The 25,026-nt window shown below is 48.2% G+C and overlaps 1 protein-coding gene across 1 annotated transcript; it reads left to right on the forward strand.

Moving 5' to 3' along the window:
• Positions 1-209: 209 nt before the first annotated feature.
• Positions 210-24,855, forward strand: LOC137363353 (receptor-type tyrosine-protein phosphatase alpha-like). Its single transcript, XM_068027209.1, has 5 exons — positions 210-338; positions 11,766-11,891; positions 12,477-12,628; positions 14,754-14,889; positions 21,871-24,855. Exons 1-5 carry the CDS (start codon positions 312-314, stop codon positions 21,958-21,960), a joined length of 531 nt encoding a protein of 176 aa, XP_067883310.1. The 5' UTR covers positions 210-311; the 3' UTR covers positions 21,961-24,855.
• Positions 24,856-25,026: the final 171 nt, after the last annotated feature.

Below are 25,026 nucleotides of genomic sequence, written 5' to 3' on the forward strand. Positions count from 1 at the left end.
TGATATTAGTGTGTGGGAGGGAGTTGATATTAGTGTGTCGTGGGGGGGAGTTGATATTAGTGTGTAGGGGGGGTTGATATTAGTGTGTGGGAGGGGTGACATTGCAGTGTGTGAGAGGGGGTAGATATCACATTGAGGGGGTTGATATTACTGTGCGGGTGGAGTTGGTCCATACATTAACTGAATGTTTATTTGACCCCCAGTCCTATTTGAAGAATGACGGGTTTATAATTACCCAGTTGCCACTTGCAGTGACGCTGGTGGATTTCTGGGCACTGGTTTATGATCTGAGCTGCATATCGCTGGTAACCATGAGCCCGCTACAGGACCTTGACCAGGTGAGGATCACAATGTTTTTACAATAGCTTCCCAATCAGTGCAACGCTTTCTCTATCTCACTGTTGTATTGCTGCCTGGGTGCACAGGTCATTCCTCGGTTTACTGGGGGTTCAGTCAACAGGTGACTCCTGTGGGCACAGTCTTATTAGTGCCCCTGAATTGGGGCCCCTGCCTCACCTACAGCTTCCTGTGTAGGGATGGGCGATAAATACTGGCCGCGCCAGCGTTGCCCACATCTCATGAACCAGGAAGAAAAAATCCCTGAGCCTTGGCAACCTGAGGGCCTCTCTCCTGCTGCCAGCAAACAGCAGGAGCTAACGGGTGCCAAGGCTTCAGGATTTTTTCTTCCTGGTTCATGGGATGTGGGTGTCACTGGCGAGGCCAGCATTTTTTGACCATCCCTAATTGCCCTTGAGAACTTGTTAGGGCATTTCAGAATTAACCACATTGCTGTGGGTCTGGAGTCACATGTCGGCCAGACCAGGTAAGGACGGCAGATTTCCTTCCCTAAAGGACATTAGTGAACCAGATGGGTTTTTACAACCAGTGATAGTTTCAAGGCACTATTACTGAGACTAGCTTTCACATCCAGATTTTTGTTATTAATTAATTGAATTTAAATTCCACCAACTGCTGTGATGGGATTTTTTTAAACTAATTTTCCCAGGGCATTAGCCTGGGCCTCTGATTACTAGTTCAGTGCCACATAAAAGATGAATAGGCAAGGTAAGGGTTCATGTTGGGGGTAATATATTAGCATGGATAGAGGATTGGTTAACAGACAGGAAGCAGAGAGTGAGCATAAATGGGGCATTTTCAAGTTGGCAGGCATTGAATAGTGGGGTGCTGCAAGGATCAGTGCTGGGGCTCAGCTATTTACACTCTATATTAATGACTTGGATGAAGAGACAGAGAGTAATGTATCTAAGTGATGATACAAAGCTCGGTGGAAAGGTAAGCTGCGGGGAGGATATAGAGAGGCTGCAAAGAAATATAGACAGGTTAAGTGAGTGGGCAACCAGATGGCAAATGGAGTATAATGTAGGGAAGTGTGAAGTTGTTCACTTTGGTTGTAAAAATAGAAAAGCAGAATATTGTTTCAAAGCTGTGAAACTTGTTGATGGTCAGAGAGACTTGGGTGTACTTGTACAAGGAATGCACAAAGTTAACATGCAGATGCAGCAGGCTATTAGGAAGGCAAATGGCATGTTGACCTTTACTGCAAGGGGATTGGAGTACAGAAATAAAGAAGTCTTACTAAAATTGTACAGGGCTTTGGTGAGCCCGCACCTGGAATACTGTGTGCCCTTTAGATCTCCACATTTAAGAAAGAATAAACCTGCACTGGAGGCAGTGCAGCAAAGATTTACTAAATTGGTCCCTGGGATGAGGGGGTTGTCCTATGGTGCGAGGCTGAGTAAATTGGGCCTGTATTCTCTGGAGTTTAGAAGAATGAGAGGGGATCTCATTGAGACATACAAGATTCTGAAAGGGCTTGATAGGGTTGAAGCTGAGAGATTGTTCCCACTGTTCAGGGGAATCTTGAACGTGGGGACACAGTCTCAGGATAAGGGTCCAATCATTCAGGACTGAGATGAGGAGAAATTACTTCACTCAAAGGGTTGTGAATCTTTGGAATTCTCTAACCCAGAGGGTTGTGGATCCTCCATCATTGACTATATTTAAGGTTGGGATAGATAGATTTTTGGTCTCTCAGGGAATCAAGGGATATGGGGAGTGGGCAGGACAGTGAAATTGAAGCCCAAGATCAGCCATGATCGTATTGATTGATGGAGCAGGCTCGATGGGCCGAATGGTCTACTCCTGCTCCTAGTTCCTGTGTTATTGACATTACCACTACCCCCGGTCAGAAGGTCATGGTGACAAACCACTGCTGTGATAAGGAGAAGTATGTATTTGGAGTTGTTGTAAAAAGAATAGATGCATTCACATATCCAGTGAAGATTGGAGAGAGACTCAGCAGGTCGGGCAGCATCTGTGGAGAGAGAAACAGGGTAAACATTAACTCGGCTTCTCTCTCCACAGATGCTGCCAGACCTGCTGAATTTTTCCAGAACTTTTCTGTTTTTATTTCGGATTTCCAGCATCTGCGGTATTTTGCTTTTATTATTGGAATGTCGTATAGATCATTTGCTTGTAAGAGGAAATCTGACAATGGGAGAGCAGGAGGAATCTCTTATCATCCAAATTCCTACAGTGCAAGTGAAAGTCAGAAAGAAAGTGAATGTTTTCCAGTATCACAGAATGCACTGGTAGAGCAAAGTGAGTCGGGGTCTTTGATTGAGACGAAGAATCAATTTCACAGTCCCAACCGTTACATGGAGTTGGTAGTCAAAGTCAAAGTTCAGGGTTGACACATTCGGAGATGTTGAGAGAGCAGAGTGAAGTTCATGGAAATGGAAGAAGCTATCCAGACAGAATGAGATAGCTTAATTGAAAGTATTTAAGAAGGAAGAAGAAATGGTGATTTCTTCATGACTTCTTGTCAAGTGGTGATATTTTTCTGAAAGACATACTGGTGTCAAGTAAAAACAATTTTTTGCTTGTAAATTATTCTGGAAATATTGGTTATCTATGTTTTAGTTGTGATTACAGTAACAATAAACATGCAACCCAATCTGTTAAATTTCAGGTATCATTATTGTATTCTGGGAAATTATATTTATGTAACACTACATTTTAAAGTATAAGTTGTTTTTTAAGTGGGGACGGAGTGTAGTATATTGTAATAGCTGAGCATTTTGTTATACTGCCCTCTCTGCTGCCCTCTCTGTTGGGGAGGTGTAAATAAAGTTGCACAATAGCTGCTTGTACTGAGACCTCAGCTGGGATTTTGTTCTGGTGATGGGGGTCTCGATGTCTGGGAAAAGCAACGCCGAGACCTCCCGGTCACATCTTCTCTGGAAGGCCCACCAAATCTACTGCCAATCAGGCACTTAAGCAGCAAGCTGACCACAGGATCAAGGACCCCATTGCTGGAAGTCCCACCCTCGGAGAGGTGCTGGCCAATCAGAGGCAGCTGTAGCGCCACCACGGAGGCAGTGGGTGCTGCTGGAGGAGGACCTACTGGAGGCCGAGGAGCATCTCTGGCCTCAGGCCACAGGTAGGTCAGGACAGGAGGGGTCTTGGTGAGGGGGGGGTCTCTCAGCAGGGCCCCCCCCCTTCCTGATGCTGGGTCTCTCATTCAGGCATAAAGTGGCTTTTAATGAGGGATACCCCCCCCCCCCCATCCCACCCCCTGCACCACCAGAGCTGGGAAGCAGCCCACATGGTTTTGTTGTGCTGTGCTTCTCGTTCGGTGATGGGGCCACCCACTGCACGGCTAATTTTGGCTGCGGTGGGAAGAGGCCCTTAAATCGCCAATAATTGTCCAGTTAAGGGCGTCAATTGGCAGGGAGGCAGAAAGACTGTTCACAGGCCTTCCTATCCAGGATTACATTTTGGAGGAGGTGGGATGGTGGTGGGAACCTCCCCTCCTCCCGCCACCATCTCTACTGATTTTATACTCTCCCCACTTCCAAAACGCTGCAGGGGAGAGCATAAAATTGCACCCCTCATGTTAGACGTACTCAGTGAATACACAACACTCTGGTTAGGCCCCAGCTGGAGTATTGTGTCCAGTTCTGGTCACCACGCTTCAGGAAGGATATGAGGGTCCTTGAGAGGGTGCAGAGGAGATTTACCAGAATGGTTCCAGAGCTGGGGATTTTAGTTACAAGGTTAGTTTGGAAAAGCTGGGTTTGTTCTCCTTAGAACAAAGGAGATTGAGGGGAGAATTGATTGAGGCTTAGATAAGTTAGACAAGGAAATGTTGCTCCCATTAGCTAATGGTATGAGGACCAGGGGAGATAAATTGAAGGTTTTGGGCAAGAAATGCAGGGGGAATGTGATGAAAAACCTTTTTATGCAGCAGTGATGATCTGGAACTCACTGTCCACGAGGGTGGTGGAAGTGGAGACGATGAATAATTTCAAAAGGAAATTGGATGGGTACCTGAGAGAAATAGACTTGCAGGGTTACAGGGATAGAGTGGAGGAGTGGGACTGACTGGATTGGTCCAGAGAGCCAGCATGGACTCAATGGGCCGAATGGCGGCTTTCCTGCCACAATGACTCTAAGCAACAAGGAAGAAAAGTAGTCAGAGCATTCAACAAAATTGTACGTTTCTTTTCATATTCTTTGAACACTTTTGTCTATTAGTTCTTGAAATGTTGGATTGGGTGAAAGGCCGTTTGTCTGACATTCAGGAATCATCTGATCAGGTGAGGAAGAGTCATGTCACTTTCCAATTGGTGTGTAAATGCAGGACACAGTGAGGATAGACTTGCTGGACAACCAATGGCAGGATTGTGAAGGCAGGAGTTCATCAGATTGGGCCTGTCGAGTGACCAAGGGCATGACTATGGGGTGGGGCATGACAGACGGGAGGTGATAAGATGAAATCTACAGGAATACCTCCAACCAGAGTTTCCAACTCAAGGAAGACCTTCCCCGAGACCCAAACAGTCACGCCACTGGAATTTCATCAGGGCTCCCCCACCTTTATATCCATTTGTTGGTGTTTTGTCCAGTACTAGAATCAGGAGGAGGCCATTCAGCCCCTCAAGCCTGTTCCGCCACTCAGTGAGATCATGGCTAATATGCAGCTGAACTCTATATACCACCTTTCCCCAATATCCCTTTTGGTGAACAAAGATCTGTCAATCTCAAATTTGAATTTAACAATTGATCCAGCATCAATTGCTGTTTGTGGCAGAGTTCCAAACTTCGACCACCCTTTGTAGAAACATAGAAAATAGGAGCAGGAGTTGGCCATTCGGCCCTTCGAACCTGCTCCGCCATTCATTATGATCATGGCTGATCATCCAACTCAGTAACCTGTTCTGGCTTTCGCCCCATACCCTTTGATCCCTTTAGACCCAAGAGCTATGTCTAACTCATTCTTGAAAACATACAATGTTTTGGCCTCAACTGCTTTCTGTGGGAGCGAATTCCACAGACTCACCACTCTCTGGGTGAAGAAATTTCTCCTCATCTCAGTCCTGAAAGGTTTACCCCGTATCCTTAGACTATGACCCCTGGTTCTGGACTCCCCCACCATCAGGAACATCCTTCCTGCATTTACCCTGTCAAGTCCTGTTAGAATTTTATAGGTTTCTATGAGATTCCCCCCTCACTCTTCTGAACTCCAGCAAATATAATCCTAACCAACTCGATCTCTCATCATACGTCAGTCCCGCCATCCCAGGAATCAGTCTGGTAAACCTTCGCTGCACTCCCTCTATAGTAAGAACACCCTTCCTCAGATAAGGAGACCAAAACTGCACACAATATTCCAGCTGTGGCCTCACCAAGGCCCTGTATAATTGCAGCAAGACATCCCTGCTCCTGTACTCGAATCCTCTCGCTATGAAGGCCAACATACCATTTGCCTTTTTTATCGCCTGTTGCACCTGCATGCTTACCTTCAGCGACTGATGTACGAGAACACCCAGGTCTCGCTGCATATTCCCCTCTCTCAGTTTATAGCCGTTCAGATAATAATTTGCCTTCCTGTTTTTGCTACCAAAGTGGATAACTTCACATTTATCCACATTATACTGCATCTGCCATGCAGTAGCCCACTCACTCAACTTGTCCAAATCACCCTGAAGCGCCTCTGCATCCTCCTCACAACTCACCCTCCCACCCAGTTTTGTGTATGGAAGTGTTTCCTAATTTCACTCCTGAAAGGTCTGGCTCTAATGTTTAGACTCTGCCTCCGAGTCCTAGACCCTCCCAACCAGTGGAAACAGTTTCTCTCTATCTACCCTTTCTGTTCCCTTAATATCTTGAAAACTTGGATCAAATCATCCCTTAACCTGGTCAACCAGGGAATATAATCCTAGTTTGTTTTCATCTCTCCCTTGGAATCCAGGATTCATTCTGGTAAATCTACACTCTCTCCAAGGCCAATATCTCCTTCCTAAGGTGTGGTGCCCAGAACTGCTCACAGTAACTCCAGGTGTGGTCGAACCAGGGTTTTGTAAAACTGAAGCATGACTTCTACCCCCTTGTATTCTCGTCCTCGATATATAAAGGCCAGCATTCCATTAGTCTTTTTGATTGTTTTCTGTACCTGTTCATGACATTTCAATGTTCTGTGTACCTGGATCCTAAGTCTCTTGGGACCTCCACTGGTTCTAGCTTTTCACCATTTAGAAAGTACCCTGTTCTATTCTTTTTAGCTTCCAAGTGGCATCTCACATTACCCATTGACTTATTCTATTAATCTTTCTGTGTAATATTGAAGGCAAAACACAGTCACCTGCCTCCCCTCCCTTCCAGTCTCTCACTCTACAATGCACTCGGTTTGTGACAGATCCACCATTCAATGAGCATGGTCACATTGTATTGTAACCCCATCGACCCGCCTTGGTTCCCTAACCCTTATTACTCTTAACTAACAAAAATCTATTCATATAAAAACAGCGAGTGCTGGAAATACTCAGCGGGTCGGGCAGCATCTGTAGATAAGGTGGTTAGGAAGGCATATGGGATATTTGCCTTTATTGGCTGAGGTATAGAATATAAGAGCAGGGAGATTATGATGGAGCTGTATAAAACACTAGTTAGGCCACAGCTGGAGTACTGTGTACAGTTCTGGGCAACACACTATAGGAAGGATGTGATTGCACTGGAGAGGGTGCAGAGGAGATTCACCAGGATGTTGCCTGGGCTGGGGCATTTCAGCTATGAAGAGAGACTGAAAAGGCTAGGGTTGTTTTCCTTAGAGCAGAGAAGGCTGAGGGGGGACCTGATTGAGGTGTACACGATTATGAGGGGCATAGAGAGGGTAGATAGGAAGAAATTTTTTCCCTTAACGGAGGGGTCAATAACCAGGGGGCATAGATTTAAGGTAAGGGAAAGGAAGTTTAGAGGGGATTTGAGGAAACATTTTTTCACCCAGAGGGTGGTTGGAATGTGGGATGCGCTGCCTGAAGAGGTGGTGGAGGCAGGAATCCTCAACATTTAAGTATTTAGATGATCACTTGAACCGCCATAGCATACAGGGCTATGGGCCAAGTGCTGGAAAATGGGATTAGAATAGTTAGGTGCTTGATGGCCGGCACAGACACGATGGGCCGAAGGGCCTGTTTCTGTGCTGTATAACTGTATGACTCTATGACTCTGACTCGTGGGGTCTGGACAGGGTAGATAGAGAGAAACTGTTCCCACTCGTGAAAGGATTGAGAATGAGAGGGCACAGATTTAAAGTATTTGGTAAGAGAAGCAAAAGTGACATCAGGAAAAACTTCTTCACACAGCGAGTGGTTAAGGTCTGGAATGCGCTGTCTGAGAACGTGGTGAGGCAGGTTCAATTGAAGCATTCAAAAGGGAATTAGATAGTTATTTGAAAAGGAAGAATGTGGAGGATTATGGGGAGAAGGCAGGGAAATGTCACTAGGTGAATTGCTCATTCGGAGAGCCAGTACAGACACAATTCTGTGATTCTGAGACCAAGGACAGAGAGTAAGATGGAGAATTAAAATGACAGGCAACTGGAAGCTCAGGGTCATGCTTGTGACTGAACAGGGGTGTTCAGCAAAGCTGTCATCCAATCTGCACTTGGTCTCTTCAGTGTAGAGGAGACCACATTGAGAGCAGTGAATACAGTATACTAAATTGAAAGAAGTACAAGCAAATCACTGCTTCACCAGGAAAGAGTGTTTGGGACCTTGGGTGGTGAGGAGAGAGGAGGTAAATGGGGAGGTGCCATTACACTACTGGGTGTATTCAATAAGGTACCAACTAATGTGAAACATCTAGCAAATTAGGTTAAGGGATAGGTCAATAGAGATGCAGTGGGAGACATTTAAGGGGATTTGATATTTCAGAATACACAGAATAGATGCATTCCAACGAGAAAGAAAAACTCCAAGGGGAGGACCTGTAGTGTTTGATCTGGGTTTGATTGTATCAGACTGTCCATTGATCTGTGTTCACTGTGCTTGATTGCTTAAGCCTGTGGGTGGAGCTGAAAAGGTGAAATTGAAACCAAAAGACACAGTTAAAATGTTCACAAGGCAAAGACTGTTCTGAAGAACACATTGTACTCAGATCTTGTAAGAGCTGAGACAGTTTAAAGTGCTGTAAATAAACTAATTGGTGATTTTATAGAATCATAGAAGGTTTAGGTCACAGAAAGAGGCCACTTGGCCCATCGTGTCTGTGCTGGCCAAAAAACGAGCCACCCAGCCCAATCCCACCTTCCAGCATTTGGTCCATAGCCCTGCAGATTACGGCACTTGAGGTGCATATCCAGACTCCTTTTGAATGAGTTGAGGGTTTCTGCCTCAATTACCCTTTCAGGCAGTGAGTTCCAGACCATCACCACTCTCTGGGTGAAAAAGTTTTTCCTCATCTCCCCTCTAATTTTTCTACCAATCACTTTAAATCTATGCTCCCTCATCACTAATCTCTCTGCTCAGGTGAATAGACCCTTCACCTCCACTCTATCCAGGCCCCTCAAAATTTTGTACATTTCAATCAGATCTCCCCTCAGCCTTCTCTGTTCCAAGGGGAACAACCCCAGCCTATCCAATCTTTCCTCATAGCTGCATTTTTCCAGTCCTGGCAACATCCTCGTAAATCTCCTCTGTACCCTCTCTAGTGCAATTAGATCCTTTCCGTAATGAGGTGACCAGAACTGCACACAGTACTCAAGTTGTGGCCTAACCAATGAGTTATACAGTTCCAGCATAACCTCCCTGCTCTTATATTCTATACCTCGGCTAATAAAGAAAAGGATTCCATATGCCTTCTTAATCACCTTATCGACCTGACCTGCTACCTTCAGGGATCTGTGGACATTCATTTCAAGGATCACTTCCTCTACACTTCTCAGTATTTTCCCATTGATCGTGTATTCCTTTGCCTTGTTTTACCTCCCCAAATACATCACCTCACACTTCTCTGGGGTGAATTCCATTTGCCACATTTTTGCCCATCTGACCAGGCTATCAATATCTTCCTGTAGCCTACAGCTATCCTCCTCGCTATCTACCACACGTCAATCTTTGTGTCATCTGCAAACTTCTTGATCATGTCCCTACATTTACATCCACATTGTTAATATACACCACAAGCAGCAGTGGACCCAGTACTGAGCCCTGCGGAACACCACTGGAAACAGCCCTCCAGTTGCTAAAACACCTGTCAACAATTACCCTTTGTTTCCTGCAACTGAGCCAATTTTGTATCCACCTTGCTGCATTTCCCTGGATCCCATGGGATTTTATTTTTTTAACCAGTCTGCCATGTGGAACCTTGTCAAAAGCCTTGCTAAAATCCATGTAGACCATATCCACTGCACTACCCTCATCGATCTTCCTTGTTACTTCTTCAAATAATTCCATCTAGTTGGTCAAACAAGACCTTCCCTTAACAAATCCATGCTGACTATCCTTGACTAACCTGTGACTTTCTAAGTGACAGTTTATCCTGTCTCTCAGAATAGATTCCAATAATTTGCCCACTACTGAGGTTAGACTGACTGGTCTGTAATTATTCGGTCTATCCTTCACTCCCTTTTTAAACAGAGGTACAACATTAGCAATTCTCCAATCCTCTGGCACCACACCTGTATCCAGCGAGGACTGGAAAATGATGGTCAGACCCTCTGCTATTTCCTCTCTTGCTTCTTTTAACAGCCAGTGATACATTTCATTAGGCCCTGGTGATTTATCAACTTTCAAGGATGCTAATCCCATTAATACATTGTGCCACAGTGGCGCAGTGGTTAGCACTGCAGCCTCACAGCTCCAGGGACCAGGGTTCGATTCTGGGTACTGCCTGTGCAGAGTTTGCAAGTTCTCCCTGTGTCTGCGTGGGTTTCCTCCGGGTGCTCCGGTTTCCTCCCACATGCCAAAGACTTGCAGTTTGATAGGTTAATTGGCCATCATAAATTGCCCCTAGTATAGGTAGGTGGTAGGGAAATATATAGGGACAGGTGGGGATGTGATAGGAATACGGGATTAGTGTAGGATTAGTATAAATGGGTGGTTGATGGTCGGCACAGACTCGGTGGGCCGAAGGGCCTGTTAAAGTGCTGTATCTCTAAACTAAACTAAACTAAACTTCCTCTACCTATAATAAAAGCAAAATACTGCGGATGCTGGAAATCTGAAATAAAAACAAGAAATGCTGGAAATATTAAGCAGGTCTGGCAGCATCTGTGGACAGAGAAGCAGAGTTAACGTTTCAGGTCAGTGACCCTTCATCAGAACTGGCAAATATTAGAAATGTAAAAGGTTTTCAGCAAGTAAAGTGGGGGTGGGGCAAGAGATAACAAAAGAGAAGGTGTTGACAGGACAAGGTCACAGAAGAACTGACCAGAAGGTCATGGAGAAAAGGCAAATGGTATGTTAATGGTTTGCTGAAAGACAAAGTGTTAGTGCAGAGAGGGTGTTAATGGACAGAAAAATGAACAGCCCTGGCCCAAAGCACAAACCTGAAAAAAACAGTGGGTGGGCACAATAGAAACAAACTAAACAAACTAATATAAAATAAACAAATAAAACAGAAAAAAGAAAAAATTAATGAATATAAAAAGGTGGTGGGGGGGGGGCCGTCATGCTCTGAAATTATTGAACTCAATGTTCAGTCCGGCAGGCTGTAGTGTGCCTAATCGATAAATGAGATGCTGTTCCTCGAGCTTGCGTTGATGTTCACTGGAACACTGCAGCAATCCCAGGACAGAGATGTGAGCATGAGAGCAGGGGGGAGTGTTAAAATGGCAAGCAACCGGAAGCTCAGGGTCCTGCTTGCGGACTGAGCGAAGGTGTTATGCAAAGCAGTCACCCAGTCTGCGCTTGGTCTCCCCAATGTAGAGGAGACCACGTTGTGAGCAGCGAATACAGTATACTACATTGAAAGAAGTACAAGTAAATCGCTGCTTCACCTGAAAGGAGTGTTTGGGGTCTGGGATAGTGAGGAGAGAGGAGGTAAATGGGCAGGTATTACACCTCCTGCGATTGCAGGGGAAGGTGCCGTGGGAAGGGGACGAGGTGGTGGGGGTAATGGAGGAGTGGACCAGGGTGTCGCAGAGGGAACGATCCCTTCGGAATGCTGACAGGAGAAGGGAGGGGAAGTTTAAGAGGCATCTTGACAAATACATGAATAGGAAGGGAATAGAGGGCTACGGACCCCGGAAGTGCAGAAGGTTTTAGTTTAGGCAGGCATCAAGATCGGCGCAGGCTTGGAGGGCCGAATGGCCTGTTCCTGTGCTGTACTGTTCTTTGTTCTTGTTCTTTGACTAGGACTAGGTGAATTGCTCTTGCAGAAAGCCAGCACGGACACACTGGGTTGAATGCCCTCCTTCTGTGCTATAACCATTCTGTGATTCTATTATTCTGTGATTCCAGACCTACATTGCGTTTTGGCCTCAGGATGGATCCAGCAGCTATGGGCCGTTCCAGGTGAAGCTGATCTCGGAGAAACTAGAGGCAGGATTTACAGAGCGCCGTCTTACACTGCGGAAACACAATCAGGTAACACACTGCCTCGGGGGGTACTCGGGGTCAGGAGCTGGTTCTGGCTGAGACTGGGTCAGGGATCAGGAGTAGAGACGTATGTGTGTGAGACAGGATTCCACAGGCCGACACTGAGCCTAACTCCAGGAGGTTCTGGGAGGAGGGGATTGTCCTATGAGGAGAGTTTGAGTAGACTAGGCCTATATTCCCCAGAGTTTAGAAGAATGAGAGGTGATCTCATTGAAACATGTCAAATTAATAAGGGTTTGAGAGAGTAGATGCTGTCAGTAGTTTCTGCTGCCTGGGCAATCTAGAACGGGGACACAGTCTCAGAACCAAGGGTTAATCATTTTAGACTGAGATGAGGAGAAATGTCTTCACTCGAAGGGTTGTGAATCTGTGGAATTCCCGACCTCAGAGGGTTGTGGAAGCTCAGTCATTGAGGCTGGGAGACTAAGAGATTCCGGTGAGATGGGGAGCAGGCAGGAAAGTGGGATTGAAGTTCAGGATCAGCCAATGATCTTATTGACTGTGGGAGCAGGCTCGAGAGGCCGAATGGTCGACTCCTGCTCCTATTTCTTACATTTGAATTTCTTGTTACAGAGTACGGAGCGTGAGATTAAAATGCTGCAGCTGGACAGCTGGCCAATGAGGGATCCTGTTCCCCAATCCCCGCACTCCATCATCACTGTCTTACACGAGGTGGAGAGGTGGCAACATCAGAGGGGCAATAAAACCATTCTTGTCACATGCTGGTGAGTGAATATAACCAGATATAGTCAGCACAGCCCAGCCCAGCCCCGCACACATACAAAGAACAGTACAGTACAGCACAGAAACAGGCCATTCGGCCCTGCAAGCCTGCGCCGATCTTGATGCCTGCCTAAACTAAAACCTTCTGCACTTCCGGGGCCCATATCCCTCTATTCCCATCCTATTCATATATTTGTCAAGATGTCTCTTAAACATCACTATCGTATCTGCTTCCACCACCTCCCCTGGCAACAAGTTTCAGGCACTCACCACCCTCTGTGTAAAGAATTTGCCTCGCACATCCCCTCTAAACTTTGTCCCTCTCACCTTAAACCTATGTCCCCTAGTAACTGACTCTTCCACCCTGGGAAAAAGCTTCTGACTATCCACTCTGTCCATGCCGCTCATAACTTTGTAAACCTCTATCATGTCGCCCCTCCACCTCCGTCGTTCCAGTGAAAACAATCCGAGTTTATCCAACCTCTCCTCATAGCTAATGCCCTCCAGACCAGGCAACATCCTGGTAAACCTCTTCTGTACCCTCTCCAAAGCCTCCACATCCTTCTGGTAGTGTGGCGACCAGAATTGCACGCAATATTCTAAGTGTGGCTTAACTAAAGTTCTGTACAGCTGCAGCATGACTTACCTATTTTTATACTCTATGCCCCGAACGATGAAGGTAAGCATGCCGTATGCCTTCTTGACTACCTTATCCACCTGCGTTGCCACTTTCAGTGACCTGTGGACCTGTACGCCCAGATCTCTCTGCCTGTCAATACTCCTAAGGGTTCTGTCATTTACTGTATACTTCCCACCTGCATTAGACCTTCCAAAATGCATTTCCTCACATTTGTCCGGATTAAACTCCATCTGCCATTTCTCCACCCAAGTCTCCAACCGATCTATATCCTGCTGTATCCTCTGACAATCCTCATCACTATCCGCAACTCCACCAACCTTTGTGTCGTCCGCAAACTTACTAATCAGACCAGCTACATTTTCCTCCCAATCATTTATATATACGACAAACAGCAAAAACTACAAAAATACCCAAAGCAGCTCACCCCAGCCCAGCACAAACAAACACCCAGCACATACATTGGGTGGCACAGTGGTTAGCACCGCAGCCTCACAGCTCCAGCGACCCGGGTTCGGTTCTGGGTACTGCCTGTGTGGAGTTTGCAAGTTCTCCCTGTGACTGTGTGGGTTTCCGCCGGGTGCTCCAGTTTCCTCCCACAGCCAAAGACTTGCAGGTTGATAGGTAAATTGGTCATTGTAAATTGCCCCTAGTGTAGGTAGGTGGTCGGAGAATTGAGGGAAGGTGGGGATGTGGTAGGGAATAAGGGATTAATGTAGGATTAGTATAAATGGGTGGTTGATGGTCGACACAGACTCGGTGGGCCGAAGGGCCTGTTTCAGTACTTGTATCTCAAATAAAAAAATAAATAAGTAAAATGCAGAGCCCAGCCCAGAGCCCAGCACAGCCCAGTACACAAACCCAGAGCTGCCCAGCTCATAACACACACAACCAGCCCAGCACAGCCATCACACACAACACAGCCCAGCATATACACAGCTCAGCCCAGCACACATACACATACCCAGAGCAGCCCAGCACAAACACACCCAGCGTAGCCCAGCAGACACAGCCCAGCCCAGCCCATCCTAGCATCGCCCAGCACACACACACCCAGCAGAGCCCAGCATACACACATCCCCAGCCTAGCCCAGTGCACGCACACCCAGCAGAGTCCATCCCAGAACACACACACCCAACACAGCCCAGCATACACACATACACACACACCCAGCCCAGCACACACAGCCCAGCTCAGCGTGCACACACCCGCAGAGCTCAACACAGACACACACCTAGCACAGCCCTGCCCAGCACACACCCAGTCCAGCACACACACACACTTATGCCCAGTGCATGCAGCAATCACACAGACATATACACACCCAGTGCACAGATGATGGTGGTTGGGGAGGGAGGGGTGACAGGGTGGGGAGTGGGTGTTGGTGGAGTGGAGGAGTGAATGGGAGGGAGGTGGGATTGTTGGTGCAGTAGGAAGGGGCAGTCAGGATTGTGTCCGAATGCTGTCTGATAGCTGCTGTCTCTGTCAGGGACGGAGCGAGCCGCTGTGGACTCTTCTGTGCCGCAAGCATTATCCTTCAGCAAATCCGATTGGAGGGATTGGTGGATGTATTCCAGGCAGTAAAAACCATACGGAGCAGCCGTCCCCAGGCCATTGGCACATCGGTGAGTGGATCACTAGATCACCGTCCCCGGGACATCAGCACATCGGTGAGTGGATCACTAGATCACTGTCCCCGGGACATCGGCACAGCGGTGAGTGGATCACTAGATCACCGTCCCCGGGCCATCAGCACAGCGGTGAGTGGATCACTAGATCACCGTCCCCGGGACATCAGCATATCGGTAAGTGGATCAATAGATCACTGTCCCCGGGACATCGGCACGGCGGTGAGTGGATCACTAGATCACCGTCCCCGGGACATCGGCACAGCGGTGAGTGGATCACTAGATCACCGTCCCCGGGCCATCGGCACGGCAGTGAGTGGATCACTAGATCACCGTCCCCCCGAGCCATCGGCACGGCGGTGAGTGGATCAATCGATCACCGTCCCCTAGCCATCGGCACAGCGGTGAGTGGATCGCTAGATCACCGTCCCCGACCCATCGGCGCATTGGTAAGTGGATCACTAGATCACCCTCCCCAGGACATCGGCACATCGGTGAGTGGATCAATAGATCACCGTCCCCAGGCCATCGGCACGGCGGTGAGTGGATCACTAGATCACCGTCCCCGGGCCATCGGCACAGCGGTGAGTGGATCACTAGATCACCGTCCCCAGGCCATCGGCACAGCGGTGAGTGGATCACTAGATCACCGTCCCCGGGCCATCGGCACGGCAGTGAGTGGATCACTAGATCACCGTCCCCCGAGCCATCGGCACGGCGGTGAGTGGGTCACTAGATCGCCGTCCCCGGGCCATCAGCACAGCGGTGAATGGATCAATCGATCACCGTCCCCTGGCCATCGGCACGGCGGTGAGTGGATCAATCGATCACCGTCCCCGGGCCATCGGCACGGCGGTGAGTGGATCAATCGATCACCGTCCCCGGGCCATCGGCACGGCGGTGAGTGGATCAATCGATCACCGTCCCCGGGCCATCGGCACGGCGGTGAGTGGGTCAATCGATCACCGTCCCCGGGCCATCGGCACAGCGGTGAGTGGATCACTAGGTCACCGTCCCCCGAGCCATCGGCACGGCGGTGAGTGGATCAATCGATCACCGTCCCCGGGCCATCGGCACAGCGGTGAGTGGATCACTAGATCACCGTTCCCCCGAGCCATCGGCACGGCGGTGAGTGGATCAATAGATCACTTTCCCCGGGTCATCGGCACAGCGGTGAGTGGATCACTAGATCACCGTCCCCGGGCCATCGGCACAGCGGTGAGTGGATCACTAGATCACCGTCCCCCGAGCCATCGGCACGGCGGTGAGTGGATCAATAGATCACTTTCCCCAGGCCATCGGCACGGCAGTGAGTGGATCACTAGATCACCGTCCCCGACCCATCGGCGCATTGGTAAGTGGATCACTAGATCACCGTCCCCAGGACATCGGCACATCGGTGAGTGGATCAATAGATCACCGTCCCCGGGCCATCGGCACAGCGGTGAGTGGATCACTAGATCACCGTCCCCCGAGCCATCGGCACGGCGGTGAGTGGATCAATAGATCACTTTCCCCAGGCCATCGGCACGGCAGTGAGTGGATCACTAGATCACCGTCCCCGACCCATCGGCGCATTGGTAAGTGGATCACTAGATCACCGTCCCCAGGACATCGGCACATCGGTGAGTGGATCACTAGATCACCGTCCCCGGGACATCGGCACATCGGTGAGTGGATCAATAGATCACCGTCCCCAGGCCATCGGCACGGCGGTGAGTGGATCACTAGATCACCGTCCCCAGGACATCGGCACGGCGGTGAGTGGATCAATCGATCACCGTCCCCGGGACATCGGCACGGCGGTGAGTGGATCAATAGATCACCGTCCCAGGGCCATCGGCACGGCGGTGAGTGGATCAATAGATCACCGTCCCCAGGACATCGGCACATCGGTGAGTGGATCAATAGATCACCATCCCAGGGCCATCGGCACGGCGGTGAGTGGATCAATAGATCACCGTCCCCAGGGCCATCGGCACGGCGGTGAGTGGATCAATAGATCACCGTCCCAGGGCCATCGGCACGGCGGTGAGTGGATCACTAGATCACCGTCCCTAGGCCATCGGCACGGCGGTGAGTGGATCAATAGATCACCGTCCCAGGGCCATCGGCACGGCGGTGAGTGGATCACTAGATCACCGTCCCTAGGCCATCGGCACGGCGGTGAGTGGATCAATAGATCACCGTCCCCGGGACATCAGCACATCGGTGAGTGGATCACTAGATCACCGTCCCCGGGCCATCGGCACGGCGGTGAGTGGATCAATAGATCACCGTCCCCGACCCATCGGCGCATTGGTAAGTGGATCACTAGATCACCGTCCCCGACCCATCGGCGCATTGGTAAGTGGATCACTAGAACACCGTCCCCGGGCCATCGGCACGGCGGTGAGTGGATCAATAGATCACCGTCCCCGGGACATCGGCACAGCGGTGAGTGGATCACTAGATCACCGTCCCCAGGACATCGGCACATCGGTGAGTGGATCAATAGATCACCGTCCCCGGGCCATCGGCACGGCGGTGAGTGGATCAATAGATCACCGTCCCAGGGCCATCGGCACGGCGGTGAGTGGATCAATCGATCACCGTCCCCGGGACATCGGCACGGCGGTGAGTGGATCACTAGATCACCGTCCCCGGGACATCGGCACGGCGGTGAGTGGATCACTAGATCACCGTCCCCGGGACATCGGCACATCGGTGAGTGGATCACTAGATCACCGTCCCCGGGACATCGGCACATCGGTGAGTGGATCACTAGATCACCGTCCCCGGGACATCGGCACGGCGGTGAGTGGATCACTAGATCACCGTCCCCGGGACATCGGCACATCGGTGAGTGGATCACTAGATCACCGTCCCCGGGACATCGGCACATCGGTGAGTGGATCACTAGATCACCGTCCCCGGGCCATCGGCACGGCGGTGAGTGGATCAATAGATCACCGTCCCCGGGACATCGGCACATCGGTGAGTGGATCACTAGATCACCGTCCCCGGGCCATCGGCACGGCGGTGAGTGGATCAATAGATCACCGTCCCCGGGACATCGGCACATCGGTGAGTGGATCACTAGATCACCGTCCCCGACCCATCGGCGCATTGGTAAGTGGATCACTAGATCACCGTCCCCAGGACATCGGCACATCGGTGAGTGGATCACTAGATCACCGTCCCCGGGCCATCGGCACGGCGGTGAGTGGATCAATAGATCACCGTCCCCGGGACATCGGCACAGCGGTGAGTGGATCACTAGATCACCGTCCCCAGGACATCGGCACATCGGTGAGTGGATCAATAGATCACCGTCCCCGGGCCATTGGCACGGCGGTGAGTGGATCACTAGATCACCGTCCCTAGGCCATCGGCACCACTGTGAGTGGATCACTAGATCACCGTCCCTAGGCCATCGGCACCACTGTGAGTGGATCACTGGCCCCAGGTCAAAGCCACCCTCACATTTATTTTCTAGCACAGGCTCGATGGGCAAAATGGCGGCCTGTGCTGTAAATTTCCTGTGTTTCTCTGAGTGTCACTCTCAGTGATCCTGTTGTCATGCTTTCTGGGATTTGTTGACCCTGTTACCATGAGGGTTTTTTTAAGTCCCTAAAATGTATTTAACTGTTCCAATCATTGAACTGGACTGAATCATTCACATGCCGTCTCGGAGAACATAATAACATAACATAACAAATAGGAGCAGGAATCGGCCACTCAGCCCTTCGAGCCTGCTCTGCCATTCATTGAGATCGTGGCTGATCATCTACTTCAACACCATTTTCATGCACTATCCCCATATCCCTTGATGTTTTTAATATGTAGAAGACTATCCATCTCAGTCTTGAACATGCTCAGCGACTGAGCCTTCACAGTCCTCTGGGGCAGAGAATTCCAAAGATTCAGCACCCTCTGAGTGAAGAAATTCCTCCTCATCTCAGTCTTAGATGGTTTACCTCTTATTCTGAGACTGTTTCTGGACCCCAGCCAGGGGAAACATTCTTCCTGCATCTACCCTGTCGAGTAAGAACTTTGTATGTTTGAATGAGATCAGCTCTCATTCTTCCAAACTCCAGAGAATAAAGGCCCAGTCAATTTAATCTTTCCTCATACGACAATCCCTCCATCCCAGGAATTAGTTTGGTGAACCTTCATTGAACTCCTTCTATGGCAAATATATCTTTCCTTAGATATGGAGACCAAAACTGCACACACTTCTCCAGGTGAGGTCTCGCAAAGGCAATTGCAGTAAGGCATCTTTACTCCTATACTCAAATCCTGTCGTAATAAAGGCCAACATACCATTTGCCGCCTTAATTGCTTGCTGTACCTGCATGTTAGTTTTCAGTGACTCATAAACAAGGACACCCAAGTCTGTTTGAAATTCAACACTTTCCAGCCTCTCTCCATTTAAGAAATACTCATTTCTGTTTTTTCCTACTGTAACAGGTTCCATTCCCGTCCCCCCTTACTACAGTCCGTGGACTTTGGGAATTACAGGAACAAAATTGCACACAACACAGGGTTAGACTGAACAATGAACTCGTTTATTTAAAAAAAACAAAAACTCTCCTAACACCTCACTACAAAGACCTCTAAACTAATTCAAACGACACCACACAACACTTGATTGGTTTAGTCCAATTTCAATCCCTCTGCGATTTAACCTTAGCACTCACCCAAACACACAAGTCACCATGATTTATAAAATAAACCTTTTCGAAAAAACCACAGGCAAAATCCCATGTTTCTGCCCCAAATTCACTCAATTCAAAACCCAAACCCTCCCAGGATTTGGTTGTTGCATGTAAAATTCTTTTATAACACTCAGCCCCAAATACCCCTTGCATTTGGCTGATAACTTACAATCCTCCTTGCAGTTGGTCCTTCCGGTGAGGATTGTAGCTCCACGAGCCAGGTTGACCGTTCCTGACCCTCCTTCTCGACTGCAGCCCCCACAGTACAAACCCCTTCAAGATTTGACAGAAAAATGTACAATCACCCACACGGCTGGTCATTACCAATGTTGATTGTAGGCCTGGACCTGAGATGACCAGTTCCTGTCCTTTTTCACTAACAGCAATGCCAAACCCTTCGATCTTGTCCTTTTTATGATGATCCTTATCGAAATATCATGAACACATCTCCTGAAGCCATCCTGCTGGATGGTCAGCACTTAGCACCTTTTAATCTCTTTCCTCTGTTACCTGCCTGGTCCAGACAGATCCATTTAGTGCTGATGTGATTTCCCTGACCGGGAACAATGAACTTCACCAAGGTGAAGTAATCCAGTCTCCAAAGATAATATCCATGAAAGAGGTTTCTCTCCTGTCATCTAGGAGTGAATGCTGTGCTCTGGGGACGGTTAGTTGTAACAATGATCTCCCTAAACACTTAACATGATGGCAGTTATCCTGTGTCACTATTATGATATCTCAAATTGCAGTCCTTTAACAGTATCAGTTCTGTTGTGATGTTGGAATGTTTGTAAATTGACCCATCGGAATGCAGCCTGCCTCTCTGTGCTTTGTGTTGAGGTTTGACTCTCATTCATAGTACTATTGTCCGTGGGGTTTGGGGTTCCTTCCCCATACTTCACAAAGTCCAGTTTTAAAGTCCAGTTTGGGAGGGGAAGAATTCCGATCCTACAGTCCCCGGGTTCAATTCTGGGTACTGCCTGTGTGGAGTTTGCAAGTTCTCCCTTTGTCTGCGTGGGTTTCCTCTGGGTGCTCCGGTTTCCTCCCACATGCCAAAGACTTGCAGGTGATAGGTAAATTGGCCATTATAAATTGTCACTAGTATAGGTAGGTGGTAGGGAAATATAGGCACAGGTGGGGATGTGGTAGGAATATGGAATTAGTGTAGGATTAGTATAAATGGGTGGTTGATGGTCGGCACAGACTCGGAGGGCCGAAGGGCCTGTTTCAGTGCTGTATCTCTAAATAAAAAAGTACCAAAGTGGATGACCTCACATTTCCCCACATTGTGTTCCATTTGTTAGTTTAGGAGCTGAGGAATATTCTTCATTTTCACTGTTGTTGCTGAACGAGAGCAGCTTTAATCCATTATGTCTCTTCTGTGTTCTCAACAATTGCACTCCTTCTCAGAGATCAAAATACTGTCCAGGAACTATTAGATATCTTTGTTTTGGACTGTTAGTGCCTGTTGGATCAGGGCAGCAGAGTTGGACAAGCAGGCTGCTTTGTCCTGGATGGTGTTGAGCTTCTTGACTGTTGTTGGAGCTGCACCCATCCAGGCAAGTGGAGAGTATTCCATCACACTCCTGACTTGTGCCTTGTAGATGGTGGACAGGCTTTGGGGAGTCAGGAGGTGAGTTACTCGCCTCAGGATTCCTAGCCTCTGACCTGCTCTTGTAGCCACGGTATTTATATGGCTACTCCAGTTCAGTTTTCGGTCAATGGTAGCCCCTAGGATGTTGATAGTGGGGGATTCAGCGATGGTAATGCTGTTGAATGTCAAGTGGAGATGGTTAGATTCTCTCTTGTTGGAGATGGTCATTGCCTGGCACTTGTGTGGTGCGAATGTTACTTGCCACTTATCAGCCCAAGCCTGGATATTGTCCAGGTCTTGCTGCATTTCTACATGGACTCCTTCAGTATCTGAGGAGTCACGAATGGTGCTGAACATTGTGCAATCATCAGCGAACATCCCCACTTCTGACCTTATGATTGAATGAAGGTCATTGATGAAGCAGCTGAAGATGGTTGGGCCGAGGACACTACCCTGAGGAACTCCTGCAGTGATGTCCTGGAGCTCAGATGATTGACCTCCAACAACCACAACCATCTTGCTGTGTGGTTAAATTCCATGTGCAATGTTCCTCAGGGCACCTTTACAATGACTTTACAGACATTTACCGAGGTTTGTTGATCCTATCGCTGTGCTTTCTGTGGTTTGTTGACCCTGTTGCTGTGGTTACCGAGGTTTATTGATCCTGTCTGCTTTTCTCCTCAGGATCAGTACAGCTTCTGTTATCAGGTGGCACAGGCCTATCTCAACACAAGGACTTCAAATAACTATGAGAACATTGAACAACCCCATTAGGAGGCTGAACAACCCCAATAACAGGATGGCTGGTGAAGAGTCCCATTAAGAGGCCAATCTCTGAGTGCTCTGAATCTTTCCCTTGGTTATTCCACAGAGACTGTTTGTCTGCATTTCATCTAAATATTGGCAGTACATGCAATGAGAGGGTGCGAGTTATTTGTCCCCTTTATCCAGTGCCAATCTCTGTCTTATGAACGGTCTTGGGATATTCCAGTTGATGACATTCACGGCCACCTCCCTCGACTCCTCCACTGTTGTTAAATTATCAGACTGCTCATTGGACACCCAGTGAGCAGAAATTTCCTCCCATTGTATATTAGGAAAACTTAAGCCATTGTTTTCGGTCCCTGCTCAAATCTCTGTTCCTTCATCTCTGCCCTGGGCAACAGTCTGAGATTAATTCAGTCTGTTGGCCATTTTAGTGTCACATTTGACCCCAAGATGAGCTTCAAACCTCATATTTGTGCCATCACTATGATTTCCTATTTCCACCTCCATAACATCCCCTGACTTCACCCCTGTCTCAGCTCATCTGCTGCTGAAACCTTTATTCATACCTTCGTCACCTCTAGACTTGACTATTCCAATGCACTCCTGGACGATCTCCCACATTCTACTCTCCATAAACTTGAGGTCATCCAAATCTCTGCTGCCTGTGTCTTAACTCTCACCAAGTCCCGTTCCCCCATCACCCCTGTGCTCACTAACCTACATTGGCTCCTGGTCAAGCAAAATCTTGATTTTAAAACTTTCATCCTTGTTTTCAAATCCCTCCAGAGCCTCACCTCTCCCTATCTCTGGAATCTCCTTCAGCCCCACAACCCTCCAAGAAATTTGTGCTGCTCTAGTTCTGGCCTCTTGTGCAACCCTGGTTTTAATCGTTCTACCATTGGTGGCCGTGCCTTCATTGGCTGAGGCCCCAAGCTCTGGAATACCCTCCCTGAAACCTATCCACCTCTCCACCTCGCTTTCCTCCTTAAAACCTATCTCTCAATCCAACCTTTCCTCATTTACCTTAATGATAACTCTCCTGTGAAGCAGGATGTTGGGATGTTTTACTGTGTTAAAAGTGCTATATAAATGCAAGTAGTTGTTGTTCTTGTGCTGAGACCAGCTCTCATTTGTTTATACAGGTTATCAGAGGCACATGTAATACTGATTTCACTTCAGTGACCTTGTTGTATCAGAATGTCTGCTGTAGAATTCATGTGTTTCAGCTCCAACTGTAACTGTCATAAATCATTCTATTCACCACCATAGACTCTCCAGCTCTCACACAACAGTATATCACAGTTTACCCACTTTACAGTATAAGAAAGACACAGTACTAGGAGGGAGTGAATCATTCTCTTTCATCTGCTGTCGACTGTAGATGTACAGGAGCTGACAGAGACACATGCATGAGCTGTGCAGTACTAGACAGGAGTAAATCATTTACCCACTACATAGACCATCCTCTGCTACCTGGTAATGTCAGTTCCTGTTAAAGGAAATAGCAAGGCACAGCCTAGTTTTATTCAAGGGGATAACATAGGATAATACAGCACAGACCACAGGCCATTGAACCCATCCAGTCCAGCATGGTATTTATGCATCACTCAAATGTCAGAGATCCAGCCTGGTTCTATTAAAGGGAATGTGAGGGACCCGGCCTGGTTCTATTAAAGGGAATGTGAGGGACCCAGCCTGGTTCTATTAAAGGGAATGTGAGGGACCCGGCCTGGTTCTATTAAAGGGAATGTGAGGGATCCAGCCTGGTTCTATTAAAGGGAATGTGAGGGACCCAGCCTGGTTCTATTAAAGGGAATGTGAGGGACCCGGCCTGGTTCTATTAAAGGGAATGTGAGGGATCCAGCCTGGTTCTATTAAAGGGAATGTGAGGGACCGAGCCTGGTTCTATTAAAGGGAATGTGAGGGATCCAGCCTGGTTCTATTAAAGGGAATGTGAGGGACCCGGCCTGGTTCTATTAACGGGAATTTCAGGGACCGAGCCTGGTTCTATTAAAGGGAATGTGAGGCACCCGGCCTGGTTCTATTAACGGGAATTTCAGGGACCGAGCCTGGTTCTCTTACCAGATTACAGGACAATACCTTGTTACCAAAACGCTTTTGTTTTTATTAAAAATATTTTTTGAGGATTCATAGACAAACTGAAGAAATGTTGGACCAGATTTTTTTCAAGAGGGTCATCAAGAGGTCACTGAAAGGATTTGTTTGACAACAACGTTTACTGGTTGTTACATGATTCGTTAAAAATAGAACAGAAACCCTGGTAACCGTGGAAGATGTGCACAGAGATGTGACAGGTCAGAAGGTGAACTTTCTGTTTCCGGTTTCACTTTTGAATGAACTTTTTGAAAGGGGTTGGAGTTTTCAAAGATAAAACTTTTTTTTTTATTCATTCATGGGATGTGAGCATCGCTGGCCAGGCCAGCATTTATTGCCCATCCCTAATTGCCCTAACTGAGTGGCTTGCGAGGCCATTTCAGAGGGCATGTAAGAGTCTACCACAAAATTGAAGGTCAGAACCCCAGCTCAGCCCAGCCTGTTCCATCTCTTTAAAAAGCCTGCAGAAGAAGGAGAGAACTTTCAGGGAGAGAACTTCCAAGTGAGGAGAGAAGACCACAACCCAGCTCAGCTTTCCAGCATCTCTCTAAAAGACCCTGAGAAGTCCACTGTGTCAACTCATCTCGTCTCCTGTCTTTGAAAAAAAGCCTGCTAAATTAATTCTCAATGCTGCCTGAAAAGAGCTGTTCTAAAAGATCCCTGTGACCTGTCTACGTGTACTCGGAGGCCAGACTGTATGCCAGTTTTGGAACACAACAAATCTCACCTGCTATAATAAAAGCAAAATACTGTGGATGCTGGAAATCTGAAATAAAAACAAGAACTGCTGGAACCACTCAGCAGGTCTGGCAGCATCTGTGGAAAGAGAAGCAGAGTTAATGTTTCGGGTCAGTGACCCTTCATCGGAACCGATGAAGGGTCACTGACCCGAAACGTTAACTCTGCTTCTCTTTCCACAGATGCTGCCAGACCTGCTGAGTGGTTCCAGCATTTCTT

This window comes from Heterodontus francisci, unplaced genomic scaffold (genome assembly GCF_036365525.1).
Source record: "Heterodontus francisci isolate sHetFra1 unplaced genomic scaffold, sHetFra1.hap1 HAP1_SCAFFOLD_1031, whole genome shotgun sequence".
NCBI classification, from domain to species: domain Eukaryota; kingdom Metazoa; phylum Chordata; class Chondrichthyes; order Heterodontiformes; family Heterodontidae; genus Heterodontus; species Heterodontus francisci.